The sequence below is a fragment of the Caretta caretta genome, chromosome 9, assembly GCF_965140235.1.
Source record: "Caretta caretta isolate rCarCar2 chromosome 9, rCarCar1.hap1, whole genome shotgun sequence".
NCBI classification, from domain to species: Eukaryota; Metazoa; Chordata; order Testudines; family Cheloniidae; genus Caretta; species Caretta caretta.
This window is the reverse complement of record NC_134214.1, coordinates 47,498,686-47,523,797: the sequence shown is the minus strand read 5'-3', so window position 1 is coordinate 47,523,797 and position 25,112 is coordinate 47,498,686. Positions and strand designations below refer to the sequence as shown.

General features: G+C 45.9%; 2 protein-coding genes across 11 annotated transcripts in view; one reads left to right on the top strand and one right to left on the bottom strand.

Annotated features, from left to right (window-relative positions):
• Positions 1-11,202, top strand: part of MYO7B (myosin VIIB) — a 97,207-nt gene extending 86,005 nt beyond the window's left edge. For 6 of the 7 annotated variants that reach the window (XM_075132260.1, XM_048864742.2, XM_075132259.1 and 3 more), the window contains exons 42-49: positions 3-116; positions 1,971-2,058; positions 3,244-3,350; positions 3,676-3,861; positions 5,044-5,160; positions 6,061-6,198; positions 7,342-7,461; positions 9,318-11,202. In XM_075132260.1, coding sequence (XP_074988361.1) covers positions 3-116; positions 1,971-2,058; positions 3,244-3,350; positions 3,676-3,861; positions 5,044-5,160; positions 6,061-6,198; positions 7,342-7,461; positions 9,318-9,407 — 960 coding nt within the window. In that variant the 3' untranslated portion in view covers positions 9,408-11,202. The remainder of the gene's footprint in view (positions 1-2; positions 117-1,970; positions 2,059-3,243; positions 3,351-3,675; positions 3,862-5,043; positions 5,161-6,060; positions 6,199-7,341; positions 7,462-9,317) is intronic. The other variant, XM_075132261.1, reaches the window with a different exon arrangement.
• A 1,044-nt stretch (positions 11,203-12,246) lies between these two features.
• LIMS2 (LIM zinc finger domain containing 2) overlaps positions 12,247-25,112 on the bottom strand; it is a 56,608-nt gene continuing 43,742 nt past the window's right edge. For all 4 annotated transcript variants that reach the window (XM_048863534.2, XM_075132257.1, XM_048863533.2 and 1 more), the window contains 6 exons: positions 23,665-23,814; positions 22,890-23,040; positions 21,040-21,132; positions 19,794-19,842; positions 19,546-19,621; positions 12,247-16,434 (listed from right to left, as the gene is read on the bottom strand). In XM_048863534.2, coding sequence (XP_048719491.1) covers positions 16,287-16,434; positions 19,546-19,621; positions 19,794-19,842; positions 21,040-21,132; positions 22,890-23,040; positions 23,665-23,814 — 667 coding nt within the window. In that variant the 3' untranslated portion in view covers positions 12,247-16,286. The remainder of the gene's footprint in view (positions 16,435-19,545; positions 19,622-19,793; positions 19,843-21,039; positions 21,133-22,889; positions 23,041-23,664; positions 23,815-25,112) is intronic.

The window sequence follows — 25,112 nt, the reverse complement described above, 5'->3', positions numbered from 1 at the left end:
AGGTGTTTGAGGTGGGGACAAACACCAGAATCCGGAACCTGTGTCAGACCATTGCCTCCAAACTGCAGCTGAGCTCCTGGGAAGGATTCAGCCTCTTTGTCAAGATCGCAGACAAGGTAACTCTGCTCCGATGTGCTAGGATGGAGCGTGGCAGGGAAGCCTCCCTGAGGTAGCCCCCTTGGCTGCCAGGAGCCGGGGCCACAAATAAGGGAGCAGATTATTGCTACTTTCCCCTTTACTCTGGGGACATGAGCTGCAGAGACAAGAACTTCCAGGGCATAATGCTGCATCTTAATTCACAACTAACAGTTTCACTAATGACTTGGCTAATGGAGTGGAGAATATGCTAATAAAATTTGCAGATGACACCCAGCTGGGAAAGGTTGCAAGCGCTTTGGAGGATGGGATTAGAATTCACAGTGATCTTGACAAATTAGAGAATTGGTCTGAAATCAACAAGATGAAATTCAATAAAGCCAAGTGCAAAGTACTTCACTTTGGAAGGAAAAAAATCAAATGCACAGCTGAAAAATGGGGAATAGCTGGCTAGGCAGTGATACTGCTGAAAAGGGTAACAGAGGTAGCAGGGGATCACAAATTGAATATGAGTCAATGTGCAATTACAAAAAAGGCTAATATCATTGTGGGGCATATTAACCGAAGTGCCATATGTAAAACACAGGAGGTTTACTCCTGCTTTACTCAGCACTGTCCTGCTTTACTCAGCACTGGTGAGGCCTTAGCTGGAGTAGTGTCCAGTTCTGGGCACCACATTTTAGGGGACAAGTTGGAGAGATTCCAGAAGAGAACCAAAAAAAAAAAAATGATGAAAGGTTTAGAAAACCTGACCTATGAGGAAAGGCTAAAAAGACTGGGCATGTTTAGTCTGGAGCGAAGAGGATGGAGGGGGGAGCTGATAAGTCTTCAAATATATGAAGGGCTGTTATACAGAGGATGGTGATCAATTGTTCTCCATGTCCCCTGAAGGTAGTAATGGGCTTTCTCTGCAGCAAGGGAGATTGAGGTTAGATATTAGGAAAAACTCTCTAACTATAAGGATAGTTAAGCACTAGAATAGATTTCCAAAGGAGAATGTGCAAGCCCCCATCATTGGAGGTTTAAGAATAGGTTGGACAAACACCTATCAAGGATGGTCTGGGTTTACTTGGTCCTGCCTCAGCACAGGAGGCTGTCCTTGAAGGCCTTCCGATGTCCCTTCCAGCCCTATGTTTCCATGACTATATGAAGGTGCATGGTGGTTTGGGATCTGTGGTCTCTGTGGGTAACATCCCTATGTGAAGATGAGTAGTTGGGGACAGAAGGGGAGACTATTGAGGGCCACACTTGGCCCTTAGGCTGCTCCTTGGCCACCACTCCAGTATCAGGAGGGGAAAGATCACTTACTGCACACTGCTGGGTTCAGATCTTTTCCATGCTTAGGGTCGGACCCTGTGAGGTGTTGGCCTGTAACTCCAGTTGGCTTCCATTGTGATGGTGGGTGCTCAATACCTCCCTTGAATAAGCTTATCCCCCAAAAGCCCCTCCATCTCAAGCTGAAGCCAGGCTGTTGGCACTGGCAGTCCAGCAGGTGTTCCCTCTCCTTCTGGTGCCATTTGATCTTTGTGCACCAGGAGGAATAGATCGTCTGCAAAGCGCTGAGCTCCAGGAGAGAGGAGCCCTGTGTCTGCCAATACTGCAGCAGCAGGAGTTAGCTGAGAACAGGGTAGGCAGCTTCTATCTGTGTTAAGGGCAAGCAGCCAGGGAGGAGGGAAGAAAAGAATGGCAACAGAGTAAAACTCCAGGGAGGGAAGGACACTTCCATTAGCCTTCCTCCTACTCTCCCCCAAATCTCTCCTCTCATTTCCCTTTGCCTCTGATCCTTCCCCTCCATGTCTGTGCTCTCGTCCGTACTGTTGGCAGGGACTCTGGGTGATGCAATTTCCTTCCTCCCATTGCTCTGCGTCTTTCAGGTAATCAGTCAGAATGAAGCCGACTACTTCTTTGACTCCTTACGGCAGGTGACTGACTGGACTCGGAAGAACAAGCCAGGGAAAGATGGTAAGGAAAGGGATCTACTCTTGGTAGCTGTGTTCATCTTTGGCAGAGCAGTGGGTGCAAAGCAGGATCTATTCATCCTTTGTGAACGTCTGATTGGTGGACTGGTAAAACCCATTTCTGGCATGGTGTTCGTGTGCACCGTTGGTGTCGCTTGCCACGGTACTAGGAACCAGCTGACCTGGAGCAGCAAGGACAGGGCTGTTAAAGACTGTGTGGGGGGGGGGTAGCTGTGGCTGATGTTGATACATTTGAGTTTCTGCATCTGTAACGTGCTGACTCGTGGATCTGATGATTGCAAGTCACAGTCTGCGACTCGTGCATTGCCAGACCCGATGTCATCAGGTACACGCATCAAACATTACACAGACTCTCAATATAATTCAGTTCCTTGCTTCATTAGCAGCTTGTTACGTGGATTATTCTGGCAGCCAATTTAATATCTGAGCCCATGTTATCTTGTTGTATTGTTTAGGGAAAGCATTTATGGGGTTAAATCTGATTATAATTGTCCCCCTCCCCCACCTAAACTTGTAATTCGAAATTTGGGTTCAACTCAAATTCCACCCACTTTTCTTGCTAATTTCTCCAAAGAACTAGGGTCAAAATTGCCAAATGTGGCCACTGACTCTCAGTTGCTCATTTGGAGACACCTGGGAGACACCTGTTTGGAGACACCCATTGTCTGAAGCGCCGAGCAGCCAAGCCTGTTGAGTTGGAGTTACCAGGAGATGTGCCTGCTAGCACTTCGGAACATCAGGCCGGAGGGATCAAATACAGGCACCTAAAATCAGCATCTCCTCTCGCAAAGGCAGCTGCCAGTGAATGCTTGGTAGGAGAGGTGGCAGGAATTGCTCACTGTGATGGGCTAGGATCCTGGCATAACACACACAGCCACGAAGCTCTGGCGTTTCTTGCCGCTCCATGTGGGACAGTCATTCCCTTCCCTCCATCACATCAGCTTGCTCCCATTGTAAACCTACAGCGACTGACTGCAACAATAGCGGAGGCTTCATCTGCCAGTAACTTTAATGTTATTTCTAAAAATAAATCAAACCTACAAAGTACGGTAGCCCTGAGCCATGTGGACCCATCAGAACTGGGCCCAGGGGACAGAAGCATTGACTCAAAAGGGCTACAGTTCCTAAGAGGATGACGTGGGGAGCACTGACAATGTTGTTCCTGTAGGGGTTGCTGTGGCTGTGACTTACCAGGTGTACTTCATGAGGAAGCTATGGCTGACTGTAACTCCTGGGAAAGACCTGAAGGCTGACTCCATCTTTCATTACCACCAGGTAACTACATCTCTAGGGAATGGCCAGGAAGGGAACTTATATCATGCAGTGTGATCAGGGCGATACAGGGGAGAACCTGATTCTGCCAGAGTATTTATTTCTCCATCTCAGACAGGACAGCCACCATCATAGGTCCAGGGTCACACACAGATTTTAAAACACATAATCAATTTGGCATCTGTCAATATCAAGTTACCCTTCAGGGCTGGCCTTTTGCTGGGGGCTTGATCTGTGAGGCAAGCATCTCCATTTCACAGTCTCTGCCTGGCCTGGCCTGTATTGGCTCCAGACCATTCTGCACAGATTCACTGCTTGTGCCTTCCAGGAGCTGCCCAAGTATCTGCGAGGATATCACAAGTGCTCCAAAGAGGAAGCTGTCCAGATAGCAGGGCTGATTTATAAGGTCCGTTTTGACAAGGACCGATCACAGCAGGCAGCCATCCCCAAGATGCTGAAGGAGTTGGTGCCAGACAATCTGATCCGAGCGATGCCTCTGGAGGAGTGGAAGAAGGTAAAAGTCCCATCACATGTGCTTGAGGCAGCCAGCCGGTCCTGCACCTCACGCTGCTGCGGCTACTCTTTTACATGCCCAGCTCACGGAGAGCTAGCACAAGGACAGCTCCTCAAGCTGGGAGTCAGGCTGCCAGCTCAAAGTGCAGCCAGACCCTCTGTTCCTGTTTATAGCCAGATTTTGCATCCTCTCTAAAATAATCCTCTGACACGTGCGTATCTGCAGAGCTGCTAAGCTGAGCTGTGCAGTCCTCTTGGAGACCACCCCAGACCTCTCCATTTTCTGTGTCCACCATGGCTGGATGGACGGACAGACAAGGACACAGTTAGGAAATATCACTGGATTTGAGGGTTAACTTCATCCACATCAAAGCCGGTTCACATAACCAGCCTTTCATGGGTAGCCAGTTATCGTGTAGCAGCCAGAGGCAGTATACACACCTCTGCGCAATTCAGAACAAACAGGACAAAGACCCTTCTTCCCCACCAGGCAGAGAGAAGGGTTGGACAGATGCTTGGCAGGGAATCAGAGGGTGTATGCATTGACAGGAGGTGCCAGGGCACAGCTTGTCCTACACATTTGTATAGGACAGGTGAGACTTGCTCATGGAGGCAACAGTTCCCGTGTCTGACTCCCACCCTGACTCAGCCGCCCCTCTGGGGCACCCGCTTCTGCAGGGTCTCCTCCATCCCCCTAGAGAGAGGACAGACAGGAACTGTTAGGAGCTCCCCCTCCCTACATGAGCTTCACTTTCTCTGCCCCAGGCCCAGGGGAGGAGGAGAGCTGGGAGCCCTGGGTGGAGTTTTCCACTGTGCTGCCTGGAGGCCCAGCTGGGGAACCTGCTGGGCCAGGTGACCTTCACTCAGGCTCCCTCAGGCCTGGTGAGGAGCTACTGGTCTGGGAGGATCTTCAGTTCCCATTGCTGGAGTTCAGGGCAGGAACCTGTGTAAGAGGAGCTGCTCGGAGATTTCCACCTTCCTTCCTTATAGCAGCTGCAGGAGACCCCAGGGCTCCCTCTTCCTGCAGGCATAGGTGCCCCTTGCTGCCTTGGGGTGATGTGGCCAAGTGACTGATCCTGCAGTGTGATGGGTGAGTGCATGTCTGCAGGACAAACCCTGGGTGGGGGAAAGCCTGTCTCCACTCTCTCTCTCACTGGGGTGTACATGTCCCTTTTCTATACAGAATATCATCGGCGCCTACAGCAAACATGAGGGCAAAACGGTGGACGAGGCCAAGGTTGCCTTCTTGAAGCTGATCCACCGGTGGCCCACATTTGGGTCGGCTTTCTTCGAAGTGAAGGTGTGTCTAGGCGGCTTCTCATTCCGCGTGCACTAATGGTTCTGCCAGGGGAGCACCAGGTGGGGTGCTATCATCTGCCAAATGGGAAGCTATTCCAGCCCCTACCCCTCCTGCGAGAGAGGGGGAAGAGACTGTGAGAACACATTAGTGAGGGAAAGCAAAACTCATTTCCTTCCACGTGGCGAGGTTCGTGGTCCCTGCCCTCTCGTGGGAGCAAGTCAGTGGTCTAGTTCCAGCTCCTGGGGAAGCTCTGGCTCATGAGTCTCCTCTGTCCTGTTCACCACTCTCCTTGTCCAGTGAAAGATAATTGTCACAGGGGGCCATGGTGGCACAGGGAGAGGTGCCCCCTCAGGTATCCAGGGCCACTCCCCATGGGGGTGCTTGAACTGAACTCTTGTGTTTGGTAGGAACCAGTGCAGAGAGGAGCGTGTTCAGTGAATAGGGTTGGCTGCTGCATTATATATTCTTTGGAGCCCCTTTGTAGGTGCCTCCCTAACCTGAATGCAGTGTTCTGGGTCCTGCTGCCCTCAACCTAATGCAGCCAGATGCCATCTATTCCTTTCCTCCCCAGCAGCAGTGCACACTACTAACCTTTTCACGCCGCAGCCCCCCTCCAACGTCCCATCATCCCCCCAGCTTGGCTCTCAACTCATCTTGGTTTGTGCAGTGCCAGGAAGGGTGCGCCACAAACCAAAGTGAGAGAACTACTGCCTGATAGCCCAGAGCTAGCAAATGAGATCTGCCTTTAAACAGCTGTTGTGCGAGTCTTCAGTATGGTCTTAGAACAGTCACTCTTGGCAACGGTTACATGGCACTTTCCGAGCTTGTTGCCTCCGTGTTAATTTGATAGAGACAGTAAACAACAGTGGGGAAAGTTGAATGTCTCTCTGCGATTAATAGGAATCGTCATTCACGTCTCCACAAACACACTCTTATTTTGTTCCTGATCACCAGCAAACCTCCGAGCCAAATTTCCCAGACATCATACAGATTGCAGTCAACAAGCAAGGAGTCTCACTAATACACCCCAAGACCAAGGTAAGAGTCACTTCTCCAGTGCCTGGGGGATGCTGCAGTCTGGCTCTCTGGGAAATGCAGGCCACCTCACCTTGAGAGCTCTGACGAGGGATCCCCTCACTGGCTGGGCCCATTAAGGAACAAGGGATAGGACTTTCTACCTGGATCTTAGGAGGAGACAAACAGAGCCCCTATCCATTTGCTCTGGGAAACTGAAGGATGGGTGGTGCCCAAAATCACCGCTTGGGATTAGAGCTGCTGTTCCAAAATAATTCGGGCAATTGCTACAAGCAATCTCTGCCAGGGAAAGGAAAGGCCTCATGGCAGCTGTAAAGAGGAGTGGTGGCAAGAAGGATATGTAATGAGGAAGGAGCAATCCCCAACTGAAGGAGTTCGGCCAAGTGGATGGAGCAGATGGTAGGGAACCAGCTTTAGGGAATTAGTGGCAGGAAAGCTGAGTTGTCTACAGAACAGCAAATATCTAGGATGGAAAGAGACAGGTAATCAGGCTGTAAGCCTGTCAGTGTAGTTAGTTCTGTCAAGCCTGCAGAACAGGGCCATGTCTACACTGCAACAGAAGACCTGTGGCTGGCCCCGCGCAGGTGATTTGGGATGCAGGGCTATAAAATTGCATTGTAGATGCTTGGGCTGGAGCAAAGGCTCAGAGACCCCCATGTAGGGGAAGGGTCCCAGAGCCTGGGCTGCAGCCCAAACCCAAACATCTTCACCGCAACTTTATAGCCCCGCTGCCTGAGCCCAGTTCAGCTGACCTGGACCAGCTGCAATGTAAACATTCACAATAAGAATTTATAGGGTATGTCATCATGTTGCTTTTACAAAAAATAAAGCCACTGGTATATCCAATGGCTTAATGGCTACTAACGTAAGCAGCAGCATGGCATGGGAAAGGCTAACAGTGAACAACTGCCTTCCAGAAACCCAGAACCTCAGGGCTGAGCTGCTCTGTGCAGGTAGGGAGGGTTATGCTGTGCTGCTGTTTGGGGCATGAGCAGAATTCAACAGCTGTGTGACAGTCCCTAACAGAAGGCACTAGGAGATGAAAGGATACACTTGCCTTACTGGAGCGCTTTTTCTAACCCGGCACAATCTGTTTCCCTTCCAAACTGTTGCAGTTTGGTTATTTATGTCTCTTTCTACCTGCAGGACATCTTAACAGTTTACCCCTTTAATAAAATCTCCAACTGGAGCAGTGGGAGCACATACTTCCACATGACAATTGGGAACCTAGTGCGGGGAAGCCGGATTCTGTGCGAGACATCTCTGGTGAGGAGCCTCACTGTCCCTTCCATGTTCCCCTCCTCAGTTTTCCCTTTCTTCTTATGTCTATAAGCATCACAGATACCTGGTGTAAGGATGCTGATGTACATGAAAACAGCCAGATAAAGGATACAGTATAACAGGGCCAACTTTGTTCTGTCTCTTAGGCCACAAATTACAGAGACCTTTTGCTGGTTCAACACCCTGGGCTGTTCATTTACAGTTGCATCCCACCATCTTCACAGGATACCCAAGACCTTTCCCAAGCAGAGGAGAGCTAGCTCTCGCTCTCTCACCGCCTGCTTCCCCCCTGTGCTCTTCCTTCCTGTGCCCATTTGTGGGCTCTTGGCTAATGGCTTAATTGGCCTTTCTTCCCTGCCCTGCCCACAAATTAGCCACCGCCTTGCATAGTCAGCTCCAATCTACTTTGCCTGATTGGGGCAGCTGTGAAGAGCGCTGACTCAGGCCTTTATACCTAGCACTCTGTCACAAGCACACAGCTTCCTGCCATGACTGGCTTTAGGATTGATGGAGGCGACAAGAGCTCTCTTCCCACAGGAATTGTTCTTCCAGCTTTACTGACCAGCCGTCTTGCACGTCAGAAGCAGATTGCTGCTCTGTGGCACCAGCTGCAGTGGAAGAGCGAGTGATGGGTTGAAACCAAAGTGAAGGGAAAAAAGTAGTACTTGTCCCCGCTCTGCCGGCAAACCAAGCTTCCCCTCCCTGAGGCTCCACTCACCTAGCGCTCTGCAATACAATTACAGCCCCTTGCTTTTCACAAATATAAAATAAAATGAAAGAAAACCCCTCCTCCTGCAATGGCGGCTCCTGGCCCGGGGGCTGGGCCAAGCTCCCCACTTGCATTGTGACCTGATGCACAGAGTTGCAGTGATGCTCAGGTTTGGCCTAGTCAAGCCTCCACTGGGACCGGGGAGGGCAGCTGGGACAAATTTGAGTGAGTGGTATTGTGACCCCTGCCCAGGGCCTCCTGGTGAAAATGTCGTAACAAAAATCCTGAAAAGTGATTTATAAAAAGAATTATAAATAAAAAGAATTTCATGGGATTCTAAATATGATCTTCCTTTTCTGGCATGCTTTGATCAGCAGCAAAATGGTTAGCAGTGCTGAGATCTTGTCATTAGATTTCAGAGTCAATGAGCCACTTAAAATCAGTGGCTCTCAAACTCTTGTACTGGTGACCCTTTTCACGTAGCAAGCCTCTGAGTGCAACCCCCCACCCTTATAAATTAAACACACTTTTTAATATATTTAACACCATTATAAATGCTGGAGGCAAAGCAAGGTTTGGGGGGGAGGTTGACAGCTTGCAACCCCCCATGTAATAACCTCGTGATCCCCTGAGGGGTCCCAACCCCCAGTTTGAGAACCCTTGACTTAAATGAGTGGGGCAGTCTCATTTCTCCCAGAAGTCTTGTTTCAGGCTGTCTGCAAGACTCATAAACCAAGGCAGACGTGCCTTCCTAAGGGCTCGTATTGTTAAGGTTACCTTTGCAAACATAAGAACTAGTGACTTGTATATGAAAGCTGAGATTCTGAAACACAAGATGGCAGCCGACAGTGTAAAACATTGGTTTGCTGAACCACTACAGACCGACCCTGTTTGATCACTAGACCAGGGACCAAATGGCTTCCTGCACTGTAGGTAGCACTGCTTTCAATAGCGCTGCTGGGGTACCTGAGGACACACCAGCAGGAGCCATGGAAAAGAATGATCTGAACAATGTTAGGCACTGGGAGAGGAGGTACAGAGGGCACACAGCTTGGGGAATAACTCTCGATGCCAGCTGGCACCCTCTAGAGTCCTTTTCAAGAGACTAAGTTAAAGTTTCTCTCTTCTGCAGGGTTACAAAATGGATGACCTGTTGACATCCTATGTACAGCTGCTAATGAACGCTGTGAACAAGCAGAGGAATCCCCGCCTCCCTGCATGAGGGTAGAAGCCTGCGATTCATGCCTGTGCCAAACAGCCTCCATTTCATATCCCAGAGCAAAACCCATTTTAACACTGGTCCTGCCAATTAATCCTCTGATCATACCCACTCTTCAGTAAGCCACACTGGTGAAGTACCACTACGGGGGAAGCACGAATGAGGACACATTTTAAGCTCTCCTCGCCTAGACCCAGTGGACAAATTCAATATGGTTTATAAATGTCACAGCATTTTCCTGGATTTCAACCTGGGCACAGCCCTCAATTAATACATGAAAAAGCAGTCTGAAAACCTCTTCGGATCTACTATGGTGTCCTCCATTCTGACAGGGACCTGTCCCTCCAATTCCTTCCTTCTGGCAACGTAAGGGCACATCATTCAGTATACTCCCACCAACTACATAAGCTACCTGAGTCTCTGGCAAAGAGAGAGATAATGTTACTTTTTCAACACAACGGAGAGGTTCCAAGAGTGGAGGAAAAGCCAAAACATTTCAGCAAAGCGTTCAGTGGTAGGAACACAGAGAGAAATTCTTCAAAAAGGGAGGTGCTGCTTTTCTTCAGTCTTCTAGCATTAGAATACTTGCTGCCAGTCCCAGTAATAGCCACCCTATTCTGCAATTATGGGAGAAACTGCATCGTCCTGGACAGTTCAGGCTGGTAAGGTATACTGGGCTTTGCAGAAGGAAAGAACCGTTTCTGCTATAACATGGTTGTTGTCTGCTGTCTTGTTGCCTTAGAGAAATTGTGAGCTAGTTCACTTTCTTTTGTGTCCCCTTTGGTAGCTGCACCTGAGTGTCCCCCAGGCTTCCTTTCTCATAAGGAAACAGCAGAGTGCTCCCCACTATGCATGAACACACACTGATTCGGGCTGTTATTAAGGACTGATTCTGCACCCTTATACTGACATAGCTCCATCTATAAATACTACTCAATGTGAGTCAGGGTTACACAGGATTGATTCTATAACAGACCTCTTTTGAAAGTGTCATTTTCCTGCTCTATAGATGTGCTCCTAGCATGGAGTTATGTAGACATTCTTTCAGGAGACAGAATGCCAGTTGGTTCATTTTATTGGTTTTCATTTTTCTTGATCTTTCTCCGACTTCCTGTTTGGCAGACAGCTTGAATGGCAAAGCCTGTTTCAGAGTTTGTTCATCACATGCTCCTCCATAGCCACAACTCCTGTCAGCAAGAGAGAACTCTCTCACAATAAGAACTGCTCAGAGTTCAAAAAGCCTGGGAGGTAACCTTGCCCCTACACTACTTTCTAGTACTAGAAGAGCAAATACTTGTCCTTCCCAAATCAGAAGAGCCCTCCTGTGACCACAGTAGCATGTGGTGCTTTTAGTGCATTTACACCAAGTTCCTTGAGGCATGGTTTAACGGTGCTGGAAAAGCCGTGCTGTTGAATCTCTCGTTCTAGTTTGCCAATGTATGGACAATGGGCTTCATTGTCCCCTGGACGTGTGCGTGCAACACAGCCATTAATGGAAAGATTGTACATGCACTGCAGGGAGAATAGGGTCTCAATATCTCTATGCATCTAAATGAGTGCCACACTTTTCAGAATAGTTGATCTTTTTGTGACCAGTCAGATATTCCCAATGCAATGTCCATTGCCAGCAATGGATGCTTTGAGACTACCAATGTCAAGGTGTTAATGCTGGCATCATACTTTTGAATTCAATTTAATTAGATATAGTATCTGAGAAATGTTTTATACATTGACTCCGTACTGAAATCTTTGCAGCCAAACTATTCTGTTTCAGATAAATAAACTGTTGCAGATCAGTGATGACGATGTGGTTTCTTTCTTCCACAAGTCTGGTGAGTGCTCTCCCAACCTCAGTATAATCTGAAAACCTCTCCAATAACTTATACTACCTCTGCATTACTACAGCGTACCATTCACCACTGACATCTAGAGTCCAACCTAGCTACATGGCATGTGTCAGACACAACAGCAGTGCCTCCACACACTACAGCATTGATGAATACGTCACCCTTTAACCAGCACTGATGGAAAATGTTTCAGCAAAACATTCTTGTCATAGACTCACCTGCCTGGAGCGCCTCCTCATGGCAAGACACAGCACTGCAGCCCCTCCACCTCACCTTCCTCCTCCAGACTTTGGTGCTCTGTGTGGTGACTTAGTCCTCCAGCCAGGTCACACAAGAGTCCCATCCCTTCTTTGTAACAACGTCTCAACTCAAAACATACAGGAATGAAAATCCTGAGCTCAATCTTCTGCAGATTCTTCGCTCATCTCCCAGGCTCTGCAGAGTTCTTCACTCAATTACTGAGCAAGGCCTCCCAGGGCTTTCTCCCTGGAGGCCCAGCTTCTCCTGAGCGGTTAACTCTCAGGGCTTTTTCCCTGGAGTCTCTCTCTGCTCCCAGACCTGCTGTAGGAGTCTTCTTCTCTCCAACTGCCCTCTCCCTTCAGGGTCAATCCCAGGCTAGATACCTCCTGCAGGTCCCTCTGTAGTTCCTTTCCCAGAGAGGAAGTTCCAAACTCCTCCCTTCTGGATCTCCTCCCCCTATTGCTCTGCACTCCGTTCTTTATAGGAACCACCCAGCCTGGTTCTCCCCCACCTGGTCTAATCCTTAATTACCTGTCTCCCTTTCAGGTGCCACAGAACAGGCTAACTGTCCTTGCCAATGTGGGGTTTATAATATCATCACAATTCTGAAATAGGAATGTGTCCGATCCTTGGAGTTATTGAGTGATTCACCCTGGGTCATATCAGAGGTGTAGATCCAAAGGACTCAGGTTTTACTGTACAGTACGCATATACAACAGTTTTTATATTTTAATCTTTAGTGTGACGATTTAAAATGTATTGCAGTTAACTTTATTACAAGAACATACATAACAGGTGCAGATTATAATATTTTAGTCCAGCAGTCACAGATTTTGGTTAGATATCACAAACTCAGAAGTACAAAAGTACAAAACAAGAAATCCGCAGTCTGCAGAATACATGCCATGTAATAGGGAGTGGGCTTGTCCCTTTAGTATTAATACATTTCTTCATTCATTCTATAGAATCCTTAGCACTAAGAGTGCTTTACAAACTAAGAACTGAACACCTCTTAGAACAACTGCTTTAGTCACAGATTTATCTGCGAACCAATGCCTCCTCTGATATACGTTTCAAATGGACACTTAACCTCTTCAGTCCCAGCAGTCCGCATCATCCAATACAAAACATTTGGCATTGGAAACTCCGAGCATGGAAGGTTAAACAATTTTTGCTAATGCTGTGTGGATCACTGTGAGGGTAAGCACCAGGACCCAAATCTTAGAGAAAATATATAGCAGTTTGTTTTGTAATAAGGAAAGATATTAGGGAAGTGATTAATATTCCCCTTGAATAGGAGTAAGCTGCACATATCGCAGTTGCTAAAAGCATTTCCGTCTTCAAGTGTAGTCAGTGAGCATTAGTGATTTATTTTAAATATGTATATAAATATAGGTTTAAAACTGTGAAAGTATACAATGGACAGCAGCTTTCGGTAAGTAATACAAGGTTAGTCTTTTGAACCAAATTCATCATTGATATAACTGATATGCACTGAGGATAATGGAGTGACAGCAAGAATGAATTTGACTTTCTGAATTTAGAGCAAAGGTAAACGCACATATCTTAGTCTTAACATAGCTTTCTATGAAGGAGAGTCTCTCCTGACTCCAGCATTATGAAGAACACACAGGTATTAGCAAATCCATCATACCAAAAGACTCTACCCTAAAGAAGTCCACAGATCCTATCACATCTACTTTACATCCTATGCCATTTACTTTTTCAAAGGTGGAATCTGGGGGAAGATGAATGTTTCCAAGCTGTTGTGTAGTTATTTCCCAGAACTCTCTTGATTGCTCAGTCTCTCAAATCTGATATCGTAACTCTGTAGACAACCATGTGCTCTACAAAGCAGAACTCTAGTGAAAGATCTGTCAGATTAACAGTTTGAAAGAGACACTTTAAGACATTTGATTATCCATATATTATAAAGCTCAGGGTCAATGGGTGTCTTTTCCTTTAAGTAAAAGTACGAGCAAGCCCTGGCCTAATCTACTGAATTTCAAATATTAGGAAATAAGAGTCCTCACTGTATCTCTTCTCATAGTACAAAGATATTCACATTCGTCTTTACATGCACATGTTTAACCATGTATTTGCATTTTCCATTGCTAAACTCAAGAGTGGCCTCTGCAGGAAACACAGCTGACAAGATTTGAGCTGGTCTGGAAGACAACTACTGTCCATGAAGGACTCAATTTTTGCATATTAACAAGAACATATAATGCCATCTTCCCCGGAAATTCTTTTGAACTAGGACTGGTGAATCAGCTGAAAATACCCAGCTGCCCAGATTCAGCACTGGGCTCCTTCCTGTGACCAAGGGCATGGGGAAAGGAGCTGCATGCTCCAGGCTAGGAAGAATCAGCATAATGAATTGTGACTGCTCATGGGCCTGAGGTGCCTGTGCTTTAGTTCTTCAACCAAACTCTAGAGAGACTAAGCGACATAGTGGACTGGTCCCAGCAGTGGCCACTTAAGATTGCCTTCAGTTGAGCAGTTCCTTGTGCCCCTCCCTGAAGGATAGGCCAAGGGCTACAGAAGAACAAGAGCTGTCCTCAAGTGCTATTAAACTGTGACAAAAATAATACTGTCTAGGTTATTGTGCAGATTGATAGTCACGGTGGAAGACAGACAAGCTCTCTCATTAGATCAGAGAGTCCATCCCTTCGTAAGTGCTATAGCGGAAGCGGTGCACAGAAGGCGTTAAAATAGTTATGATAGCTTACTACAGCAGAAAGTAAAGCAGCCAAAGGCAGTTGGTATTAGGAAAGCAGCTAACTAACCAGGAGTCTTGCACAGGGAGTCCTTTCTGCACTAGCCTTTTCCCCTAACATTTCTCACCATTGCTATCTCTGGTACAGCTTCACTCGTGGCAGCAACAGCAAGTGCTCTAGTGTAGAGCAGCCACCAGCATTTTAGCCACTAGGTTGTGTGAGTTTGCTCTAAGCAGCATTAGACAACAGGGGATCTGTGTGGTGTTGCTTTACACCCGGGCTCATTGGCCCAGCTGTGGGTATAGCCTAAAGCTTATTGAGCTGGTAACCTATCCACTCTGCAGCAAGGGGACAGGCTAAATCACTCAAGTGTTGACAGTCCTCCAATGCTTTCCCACAATTCCTCTCCTGCACCCAGAACAGACAAGTTCTCCCATTATACACTGGGAAAGAATCAGAGAGTGGTTCAGCTTACTGCAGTGCTAGGAACCATGGGGTATCATGTGCCTCCGGAAATCCTAACATCTCAGACAGGTGACTGCAGCACCACTGAGTTAATAGTAACTTGGGTAGGGCTCTGCAGTGTGGCCTCTTACACGTGAGCTAGGCTAAGCAGGGCATCAATCACCCAAGTTAATGCTGCAGTGAAGACATGCCCAAGGAGGTTAAAACACCAGAAGCTGTTTAGTGCCCTGTCTACATAACAGCACCCACTGGTGCTACCACCAAAGAAGTTGCATCAGTAAAAGCAAAGGTGCAAAATGGTACCGTGGACACAGCTAGCGTCTTACTACAGGATTCCCAGATGTGAGTCTGAAGGCTCCTTTGGTTCACTCGAACGGTCCTAGAGCCCAGGCTCCAGCCGAACCCCAGAAGTCTACACTGTAATTAAACAGCCCCAAAGCCCAGGCCCCATTATCCCAAGTCAGCTGGTACAGGCCAGCCATGGGTTTCTAATTGCAGTGTAGACATACACTGAGAGTCACGGAAACTGAGCTGAGAAGGTAGTCTTTCCATTCAAACAAAGGGAAAAAGCTTGGCTCAGACTGAAGTTTTTAACAGTTACCAGATCTGCCAACTGGGTTTTGTTATGCCAAACAGTAACCACACCTCCAGTCATATTGCAGGTACTGTAGAGGGTAATGGCAGGTGTGTCAGTGGGTAGGGTATAATGTCACACTGGGCAATTTCAAGCCCTGGGAATCAGTGATCTAATGGAGAACTGGCAAGTAAACATTGAATATTAGTTCCTGGCATCCCCTGCCTTCACCCTCGCACTACATATCCCCCTTCAATTGTAAGGGAATTGAATACTTTTGAGAAGTATCAAACTGACAGCCTCAGAGAGTGAAACTTCTGTGCACTGCCCAGACACTATACTCCCACTCTGGCATAGAGTGAGGTGAGTAGGTAGCATAGATTCTGTGCCCATTCACTCCTTCCCTTGCCTAGAGAAAATGGCAACAAGGGTGTCAAGAAGGGCGATTGCTGCGGCAGTTTTGTGATGTGGATATTTGTTCACCGGGAATCTAGACACAGACCAGCTCATTTTGGACATACCAAACACTTATCAGATGGTGGTAATTTTGGGCCACATTCAGAACAATGTCCTATAGGTGAAAAGCTCTGTGTACAAGGCATTTAAGGAATCCTTGATACTTATAACTGGTGTTGAACAATCTGCACGTTTCACCATCTGATATTTAAACTACTGTTCTTTCCAGATTCCTCAGGCTACAGAAGAGAGAACTTCAGCTCCATGTAGAAACGATGAAGGACAGAAAAACAATGGTGTACATCTGATCAATGGCAGAATAATGCCAGTTAACTACCATACCCATTGCTCTGCCCCACCCCCTCAGCAGAGGCCAAACTCCCCATGCAGTCAATGTTAATTTGCAACTGCCTGAGTAAAGCGACATTCAGGGTGAAAGCTGCAGTGACAAAAACTGGAGGAGGTACTATTTGTCTGTGGTTTGTTTCAGACATTCTTAACAGCTCCCTTTGTGATTAGTAGCTGCTGCAAGTTGCAGTCTGTGAGGATAAGAGTGCAGTCAGCAGAATGACAGACCCGTTTAAGCAGAGTTTAAATCCACAGCTTTGGGATGCGATTTCTTGGAGGCCAGCTCAGACAGCTTTTTCAGACGTTTCTTCAGCTCCAGAGGGAATTTCTCATAGCATTTCTTGCACACAGGCTTCATGTCAAACTCCACAAACTTGTTCCTTTCAAAGAAACACTGAGCTATTAAAAACAGCACTTGCAAAACTACATTCATGGCTTAATGTTCAGTAATCGTGTGTGTGTGTGTGTGTGTGTGTGTGTGTGTGTGTGCGCGCGCTTGCTTTCTACTGAACGTATAAAACCCCTCATTTCAACACACACATGCCAATCTTGCCAGTATGTTCACATATCAGAATTTAATGCACACGTGTGGCAGTGTTCATACCAAGTTAGGTGCCCAGCTGTGTGAACACAGATACATATGGACTGATGACTGGAGATCAGGTCCACATGTTTACCAATTATGAAATGTCCATGGAACACTTTGTGATTGGCTCTTAGCAACACTTCTGCGTGGCTGCTTTCCAAAACTTGGGGGCAGCAGCTTTGCATTGGCAACAGGAAAACATTTTGATTCTTCACACTCCTCCCCTCTGTGCTGCCAAGTGCACCTCAGCCTGCTATGAATGCCCCTTACTAGCTAGTACCAGGGTGGAAGCACATTAATTTTCCCTGTACATCAATCCACAGTGCTTTTCTTCTGTTGCAGCTCAATGGCTTTCCTATGCTTGCTACTTCATAGAAATCATAGAATCGTAGAACTAGAAGGGATCTCGAGAGGTCATATAGTCCAGTCCCCTGCACTCAAGGCAGGACTAAGTATTATCTAGACCATCCCTGACAGGTATTTGTCCAACCTGCTCTTAAAAATCCCCAATGATGGAGATTCCACAACCTCCCTAGGCAATTTATTCCAGTGCTTAACCACTCTGACAGTTAGGAATTTTTTCCTAATGTCCAACCTAAACCACCCTTGCTGCAATTTAAGCCCATTGCTTCTTATCCTATCCTCAGAAGTTAAGAACCATTTTTCTCCCTCCTCCTTGTAACAACCTTTTATGTACTTGAAAACTGTCATCATGTCCCCCCTCAGTCTTCTCTTCTTCAGACTAAACAAACCCAATTTTTTCAATCTTCCCTCATAGGTCATGTTTTCTGGACCTTTAATCATTTTTGTTGCTCTTCTCTGGACTTTCTCCAATTTGCCCACATCTTTCCTGAAATGTGGCACCCAGAACTGGGCACAATACTCTAGTTGAGGCCTAATCAGCACAGAGTAGAGCGGAAGAATTACTTCTTGTGTCTTGCTTCCAATACTCCTGCTAATACATCCCAGAAGGATGTTCGCTTTTTTTTGCAACAGTGTTATAATGTTGACTCATATTTAACTTGTGATCCGCTATGACCCCCAGATCCCTTTCCGCAGTACTCCTTCCTAGGCAGTCATTTCCCATTTTGTATGTGTGCAAGTGATTGTCCCTTCCTAAGTGGAGTAGTTTGCATTTGTCCTTATTGAATTTCATCCTATTTACTTCAGACCATTTCTCCAGTTTGTCCAGATCATTTTGAATTTTAATCCTATCCTCCAAAGCACTTGCAACCCCTCCCAGCTTGGTATCGTCCGCAAATTTTATGAGTGTACTCTCTATGCCATTATCTAAATCATTGATGAAGATATTGAACAGAACTGGACCCTGAACCAATCACTGTGGGACCCCACTCATTATGCCCTTCCAGCATGACTGTGAACCACTGATAACCACTCTCTGGGAACGATTTTCCAACCAGTTATGCACCCACCTTATAGTAGCTCCATCTAGGTTGCATTTCCCTAGTTTGTTTATGAGAAGGTCATGTGAGACAGTATCAAAAGCCTTACTAAAGTCAAGATATACCACATCTACTGCTTCCCCCCTATTCATAAGGCTTGTTACACTGTCAAAGAAAGCTATCAGGTTTATTCTTGACAAATCCATGCTGACTGTTATTTATCACCTTATTATCTTTCAAATTCTCAACCAGTTCTTCCCTATTTGTCAAAATCAAATCTAGAACAACCTCCCCCCAGTAGCTTTCTCTTTCTCCAAAACATTCCAAGAACTTGTTGGATAATCTGTGCCCTGCTGTGTTATTTGGCTCCTTTACTACCCCACTCAGTTGCACAAGTGTCTCTCACAAGGCAGATAAGGACTCAAGCAGCCATGAACTTCAGTGGGTCACAATCAGACAGCGATCTAGCTATCACAAATGGTGACTGCAGCAGAATCAGGCAACTGCATTCATTTGGTTGGCAAAAATCAAGAAGTGCAATTTCACTAGCAGAGTCAGTGTCCCAGACACTCGAGTCACAATTAGTCTAGAACCAACTCAGTCTGAGACTTGCCATTCCTTATCCCCCAATAGCCTCATATTCCCAGACTTCCTGCCATTCAGCTTCCACCAAGTTTACTGTGGTTAATGTTGCTCCTTTAAGCAGCAGCAAGGGGAGTTCACTGCAAGGTGGCCCACTCCCAGGAATGTGCCCACCCTCCATTAATCCAGGGATGGGAAAAGAAGGGAAGGCTGTCTCTGAGATAAGCACAGACAAACTAATTTTCTAGATGCTTGAACTAACTTTGCCACTGTGTTTCCTAAGTCCCAGTTCTTACAAGTGACCTATAATATTATCTTAAAGCATGCCCTATATGTAGTATGCTTTTAATGCCTCAAACATTAAACACTATGCTGAGTGGGTACCTCTGGAATCATGCTGGCTGGTGCGACAGCCCTGGGATGTCCAATGCTGCATGTCAGTTACCAAACAGCCCAGTTGGAGCATGGAACTGGGGGCTCAGAGCAGTGTCATTTTATTATGGAGTGAGACTTCGCTAAGCGTTTTTAATCAGTATAAAAGAATAAAGAATTTAAAAACACTTTCCAAAACCCACATTCTATAATGAAAACACCATTTCCTTGAGCCCTAAGGGTCAGTTCCTTGATAACTGAGGCATGTTCGGCCATCAAAGCAGAGCTGGGGTGATATCAGAGGCCCTGAAACTAGGAAAGGGGCATTTAAAGTTAGTTTGTATTCATTGTCCCTGTGCCACTTACTATTTGGGGCATTTAGCACACAACTCTTTGAAAATGGGCTCAGTTACCTTTCAATAGGCTACCTTTCTAGGGGAAAGCTGTACGTACTGCAGGAGAGGATGCTACTCTACAGCTGCAGGTTGCCAGCACCATTCCCCCAGGCTGATGAAAGAGTTATCCTAGGTCTGCAAGTGTCTACTTACTTCAGTGTGAGCTTGATGTTGCAGGTGGAGCAGGAGAAGCAGTTCACACACCAAGCCTTGTTGAGAGCTGATACCACTGCACAAAATAAGAGAAAACAACCAGATTATCTAGTCTCAGAGTCCTATCCCAATTCAGTGAGCCAAGATGTAAAAAGAAACATTGGAACCTTGCAACTGCAGGACTGCAGCAGCTGCACTGAGAAACAGAATGGGAGAGTGACCCAAAATAAGGAGAGAACAAATCTTACCGTCCCCCTCGATCACGTGACTGCAGTTGTAGCAGACATCTCCGAAGAGCTGCATGCAGAAGGAATAAAATGGGAACTTATTTTACTGACTATGAAGGAGTCTGCCCATGCTCCCCAAATTAGACAGCTGGTGCAAACATCAAACTCCTGATGGATGCAGCAGCACCCTAAAATTCATTTACATCTCCTGAATAGCTTCTCATACACTTGCCCATTGGTCTATGGTCATTCAGAACTTGTATCCTCAAATCTTAGAAGTTTTTTTGTTGATGCCTCATATTCTTGGTACCATTATAACATGATCTCTGAGCCTGTATGCCTGGGAATTTGGGAGACAATGTCAATAGATCACAACACTGATCAAAGATAAATATCTCCTGATCATAGGCCATAAACATCGAGCAAAGAGTGCTATTTTAAAAGCAATTGATATTTAGCCTTTAACAACTCTACAAGGGAAATGCAGTATTTTGTCTGATGGAAATTGGTGTAGAGTCATGGCTGCTCATTGTATCTTTATGATAATGTTACCTTTGTGTCAGCTTACAGGACAGATCTTTTCTGTGCTTTAGCCAACTAGATGCCATGGCATTTATTTTAAACAATTACAAATAGGCTGGCTTCACATGGGTAATAGAATGTTTTCGATTCTTAACAAAAGGTTAGCCAAGCAGCCATCTGACTGGTTAACACTAATTTTATTTGGTATAATTACAGAAATTTTAATTTGTTTGCTGTGTTGTTATAGCTGTGTTGCTTCCAGGATACAAGACACAAGGTTTGTGAGGTAATACCTTGTATTGGACCAGCTGCTGTCGATGAAAGCTCTGTAGCGCTCGAAAGCTTGTCTCACCAACAGAAGTTGGTCCAATAGAAGATATCACCTCATGCACCTTGTGTCTCAGAAGTTTTAAGGGCAATCCAGGGACAGCAATTTTTTCTTTCAACAGGGAAGATCCCTGTCCCCATTACATTTTCATTCTCTAATCACTGCCACTTTCCTAGAATTATATGTCAACACATCTTCCACAGAAAACATTTTTCCTTTTTCAATTAGATTCCCCACCACCAGAGGTTACTGATATTTCTTAACAACTCACTCCAGATAACAATGCATTTCTGGTTATATGGTGCATGGGGAAAATGCTGTGCTTATTTCCCAAATTTCTCTAGGGGACATTCTTTCTCCTCAGCCCCTCAGCCGAGAGAGGTGCCTGCTGAACGGGTGTAGGACAGCAGTGCTTACCTGGTTGTAGTGAGTCTCGCAGTAAGCCAGTCCTTTTTTCTCATAGTGGCGATGCCCCAGAAATGGCTTCTCACATTTGGCACAAACAAAATGCTGCAAAAGTAAAAAGGCATTCAAGTGTCGTGGAAGGGCCTCCACAGCTAGAAGACATGCCCGGACGCGGCCCCGGAAATAAGCCAGTGGTTTGCACAAGAGTTTCAGATCTTTATACAAACACAGACAAGAAAACCCTGAAAGAACCTTGTGGGATGGTGATAGTGGGACGCTATGACAATGTAAATGACAGTCGAAGGAACAACGACACATCAGGGCTAGAAGACACACCTGCACTCTGGCTACACAACAGATTCTACCACTATTATCATCTGTTGAGCTGCACTGTACAAAAAAAATTGCTTGCAAGATTTGGAAGGTGAGATGTGTGACTCAAGAACCTCTTAATGCCAACTGGCAAAGGGATGCAAAGGAGTTACAGGAATCTCCTGATTTTGGTATGTACATTCTGGTTCAAAGAATGTCTCGTGAGGTCTCAAATGATAGCTGGTGCCCCACTGGTTATCAATATTGTTGTGAAATGTATGTACAGATACTATGTAAGGAGTTAAACACACACACACACACACAAAATATGTTCTGAAAGTCTCTGTGGGAGAGCTGGACACCATCAAAGGTGAAAAACAAGTTTTCTGTCAGATAAAAGATGTTTATTCATCTCTTTGTTTACATCTAAATTGAATATTGTCTCATTCACTACTGGTCACTTATCGCTAGTCAAAACTAAATGCAATGAAGGATTGTGCAGAATTTGGAGAAAGTCTAACAGGAAGAGAAAAGCAGTGGTGCTTAGGGGAGATGGGGGGAAGGAACCCTATCTAGAGATATACATCAAAGGTTTGCTCTACTATATTTGGGAGGCAAAGACGACATCCTGGCACCCTTCACTAAGGAGTAAAAGGACAGTGCTTCTGCTTCATGAAGAAGAGTTTTGGTTGAATATGCTGAAGAGAATTTTGGGTGAGAGAAGCTTCTTTAGACAAGACAGTAACTTGTTAATTAAAGTTAGTCTCTAGAAAGCAGGTTATGATTTTGTTTTACACATAACCATTTGTTTCCAATATTCTCTATTTCTTTGATAATATATTTATAGTGAAAACAAGAATATGTTTTCTAAGTGCTATGGTATTAAGCAAAGTGCTGGCTCGGAGTTGAATCTTACATGCTGGTGTGTATTGTTCCTTTGGGAAAAGCAGATCTGCTAATTCTGTGAGTGTCCCATGGATAAGGGACTGGATACTACAGGGACTCAGGAATCGGTGTGTGCCTATGGCTACCTGTACAGTGAGAAGGAGGACTGGAAGGTAGTGCTTGTGCTACCAGAGGCTGGTGGTTTCAGGGAGCTGATCCACCACAGGCAGACTCAAGCATGCTTCATGCTAAGGGCAGGTGGTGGTGAGGTACCTCACAACCTGGGTACCCCGGGAAGTGTCACAGCGATGTTACAGTTTGTTACTTGGAGCTGAAGGTAAGGACATAGAGAGGATGTACAGAACTTCAGTGGTAAATGCTATTTTGCAGACCCCAGAATCTTTGCAATGTAATGCAGAAATTTTAAAATAATTTTCCTGAGAGTAAATTAAACAATGGTATTGTTACTGTGCAAAAGATGAAGTGCAACATTCACAACTCTAGTGCATGTGACTTACCCAGATAAAGCTCACCTCAGGTGAATACAGTCTGAATTTGGCCTAAACAGGAATTGTGGGAATTTCTAATGTTCACCATAACAGCCTCCAACTTGCATTAGGCCTCTGGCAGTATGCATTCCACAGGCAGTTTCACGCTGATCTCACCTCAACATGCCATTGCTTCCCCAGAGCATTGACCACTCGTCCTTCGATAGGCCTGCGACAGGCTCCACAGATTGGGATACCCATCTTGTCATGGCAGGGCAGGCAATAGAGTTCCCCTTTCAGCTCCCTGGCCTCAGCAGTCAGCTCCTTCCTGAAAACAACACAAACAAGTGTTCTTGAAGCAACACCACTGACCCAAGCCCCAGCCAACAGCTGTTTCAAGATTAAACCTGACACTTACATGACCTTCCCTCCAGACGTGAATATCTAAGATGAAGCTGTGGAAGAATGAACTTCAAAGCCAGCTTCCATGCTTTGGCCCCCAGCTACGCTATAAACACAGGCATCCTGAATTATGCTTGTGAAACATGGCTGTGGTCAAACCCTGGTGGTTATCTAATAGGTCTTTCTGTCCACAAATGCAAGGCTAAATCACGTTTGGCCACAATGTTTAAACAAGGTTATTTTTGTAATGTAAACAGGACCTTTGAGAGTGGCTCATTTCCAGGAACTGTTCTCAAGCCCAGTAGACAATGGTGCCCAGTAAGCAATGCATGAAGGAAGGAGAACCCTATATAGCTGAACAGAAGAACTACAGTTCTATCATTTTGATTCCAACTCTTTTGATCTTTCACATACAGAACTTCTTGTCTGCCAGATAACTTAAAGGCTGCAAAGTGTAGCTGATGATTACAGAGTCCAGAAAGAGACTGCACTGTTGTCCATATAGTACATTCCCTGGTTTGTTGATGGAAGCTGGGAGAGGAGAACATACCCACAGTGGGTGCAGTTGAAGTGATCTGGATGGTAGGAGTCATTCCTGAACATCAGAGGCTGCTCATCGATTATCAGGTGGCACTTCTGACAGATATACTTGCCTAGCCCCTTGGCTTTCTCCCGGTTATGGCAAGGCCTGCACAGGTGCCTGGGTGAGAATTGGAAAGAAAGGGCAGCATCAGTAGAGTCTTTCTCCCAAAGATAGCAGCCACTGTTCTAGAGGATGGGAGTTAAACATCATCTAATGGTGCTAGTGCTAACCAAACCCTGAGGTAGCCTTTCAGAGTAGCAGCCGTGTTAGTCTGTATTTGCAAAAAGAAAAGGAGTACTTGTGGCACCTTAGAGACTAACCAGGTAGCCTTGTAACTCCAACTGCCCCATTCGGATACAGTTAGGTATTTCCTAAGCCTCCTTATGTGGCATTTCTTCTCTTCACTACAGGCGTCAACTGCAGTAAAAACAGTAGACAGTTTAGCTGTCTGTAATTGCAACTCAGCTTACAAACACAATGGGAGACGGCATGTGGGCCAGAATCACTATGCATGAAGCATCTGCTTTTGTATGTAGCAATAAGACACTCATAGGTGTGCATATCAGAGTAGTTAATAAGTGTCTTATCAGCACAGCAGAGAGCTTGTGTGCACATATGTACGTAAGTATGTCCCTACAAATCTATAAATGTGTTTGTGTTTACATAAATCTATGCACACAATCCTCTGACTGCTCTGTCGAAGGGAGCTCACTCTCAGTGCTCCTCTTGAAGGCATATTGCTAAAGTGCCTCCACCATGGCTGGATCCATTGGTCCTCACTAACCAGACAAACCAGAAAGCCTTTGAATCGTAGCCCTTCTACCCAAAAGCTCCCTATTAAGTTTAAGACAAACAAGGGAGTCTGTTCTCTGTGGTGCAAACTCTTAAAATTTTTCAAACTGCAACAGAAGCACGAGTCCTGATCGGGCCTGCAGCTGACATTGCTGGGAGTGAAGTCTGTGACAAAAGGGATAAGAGATAAACAGCTGTAAAGCTCAGAGCTCCTGTTTACACAGAGCCAATCAAAAGATGAGGAGCTGAATCAGTCAGTTTTGTGCCCAGTATTTAAAAGCTCTCATGGGGTGGTCTTTAGTTTAGTTCACCCATCAGCTGTCCTCCCAGCATTAGTGTTGTTTGCTGGGTGCGGAGGTTTGGCTAAATTGAACACATAGCAGGCAAATGGGGGAATAATCAATGCCTGTTTTCTCACTATTGTCCAACCTGACGAAAACATGCTTAGTTCCCCCTCACTACAGTCACATGTACATCCCTGGTTAAGATTTAACGGTATTCTCCCAAAGAGCCCATCAACTACAGTGAAAAACAGTAAAGGAAAGGTGGTGTCATGGCTAATGCAACAAACTGACTAGGAGTCAGAAGATCTGGGTTCTATTCCTGGCTCTCTCTGGGATTGC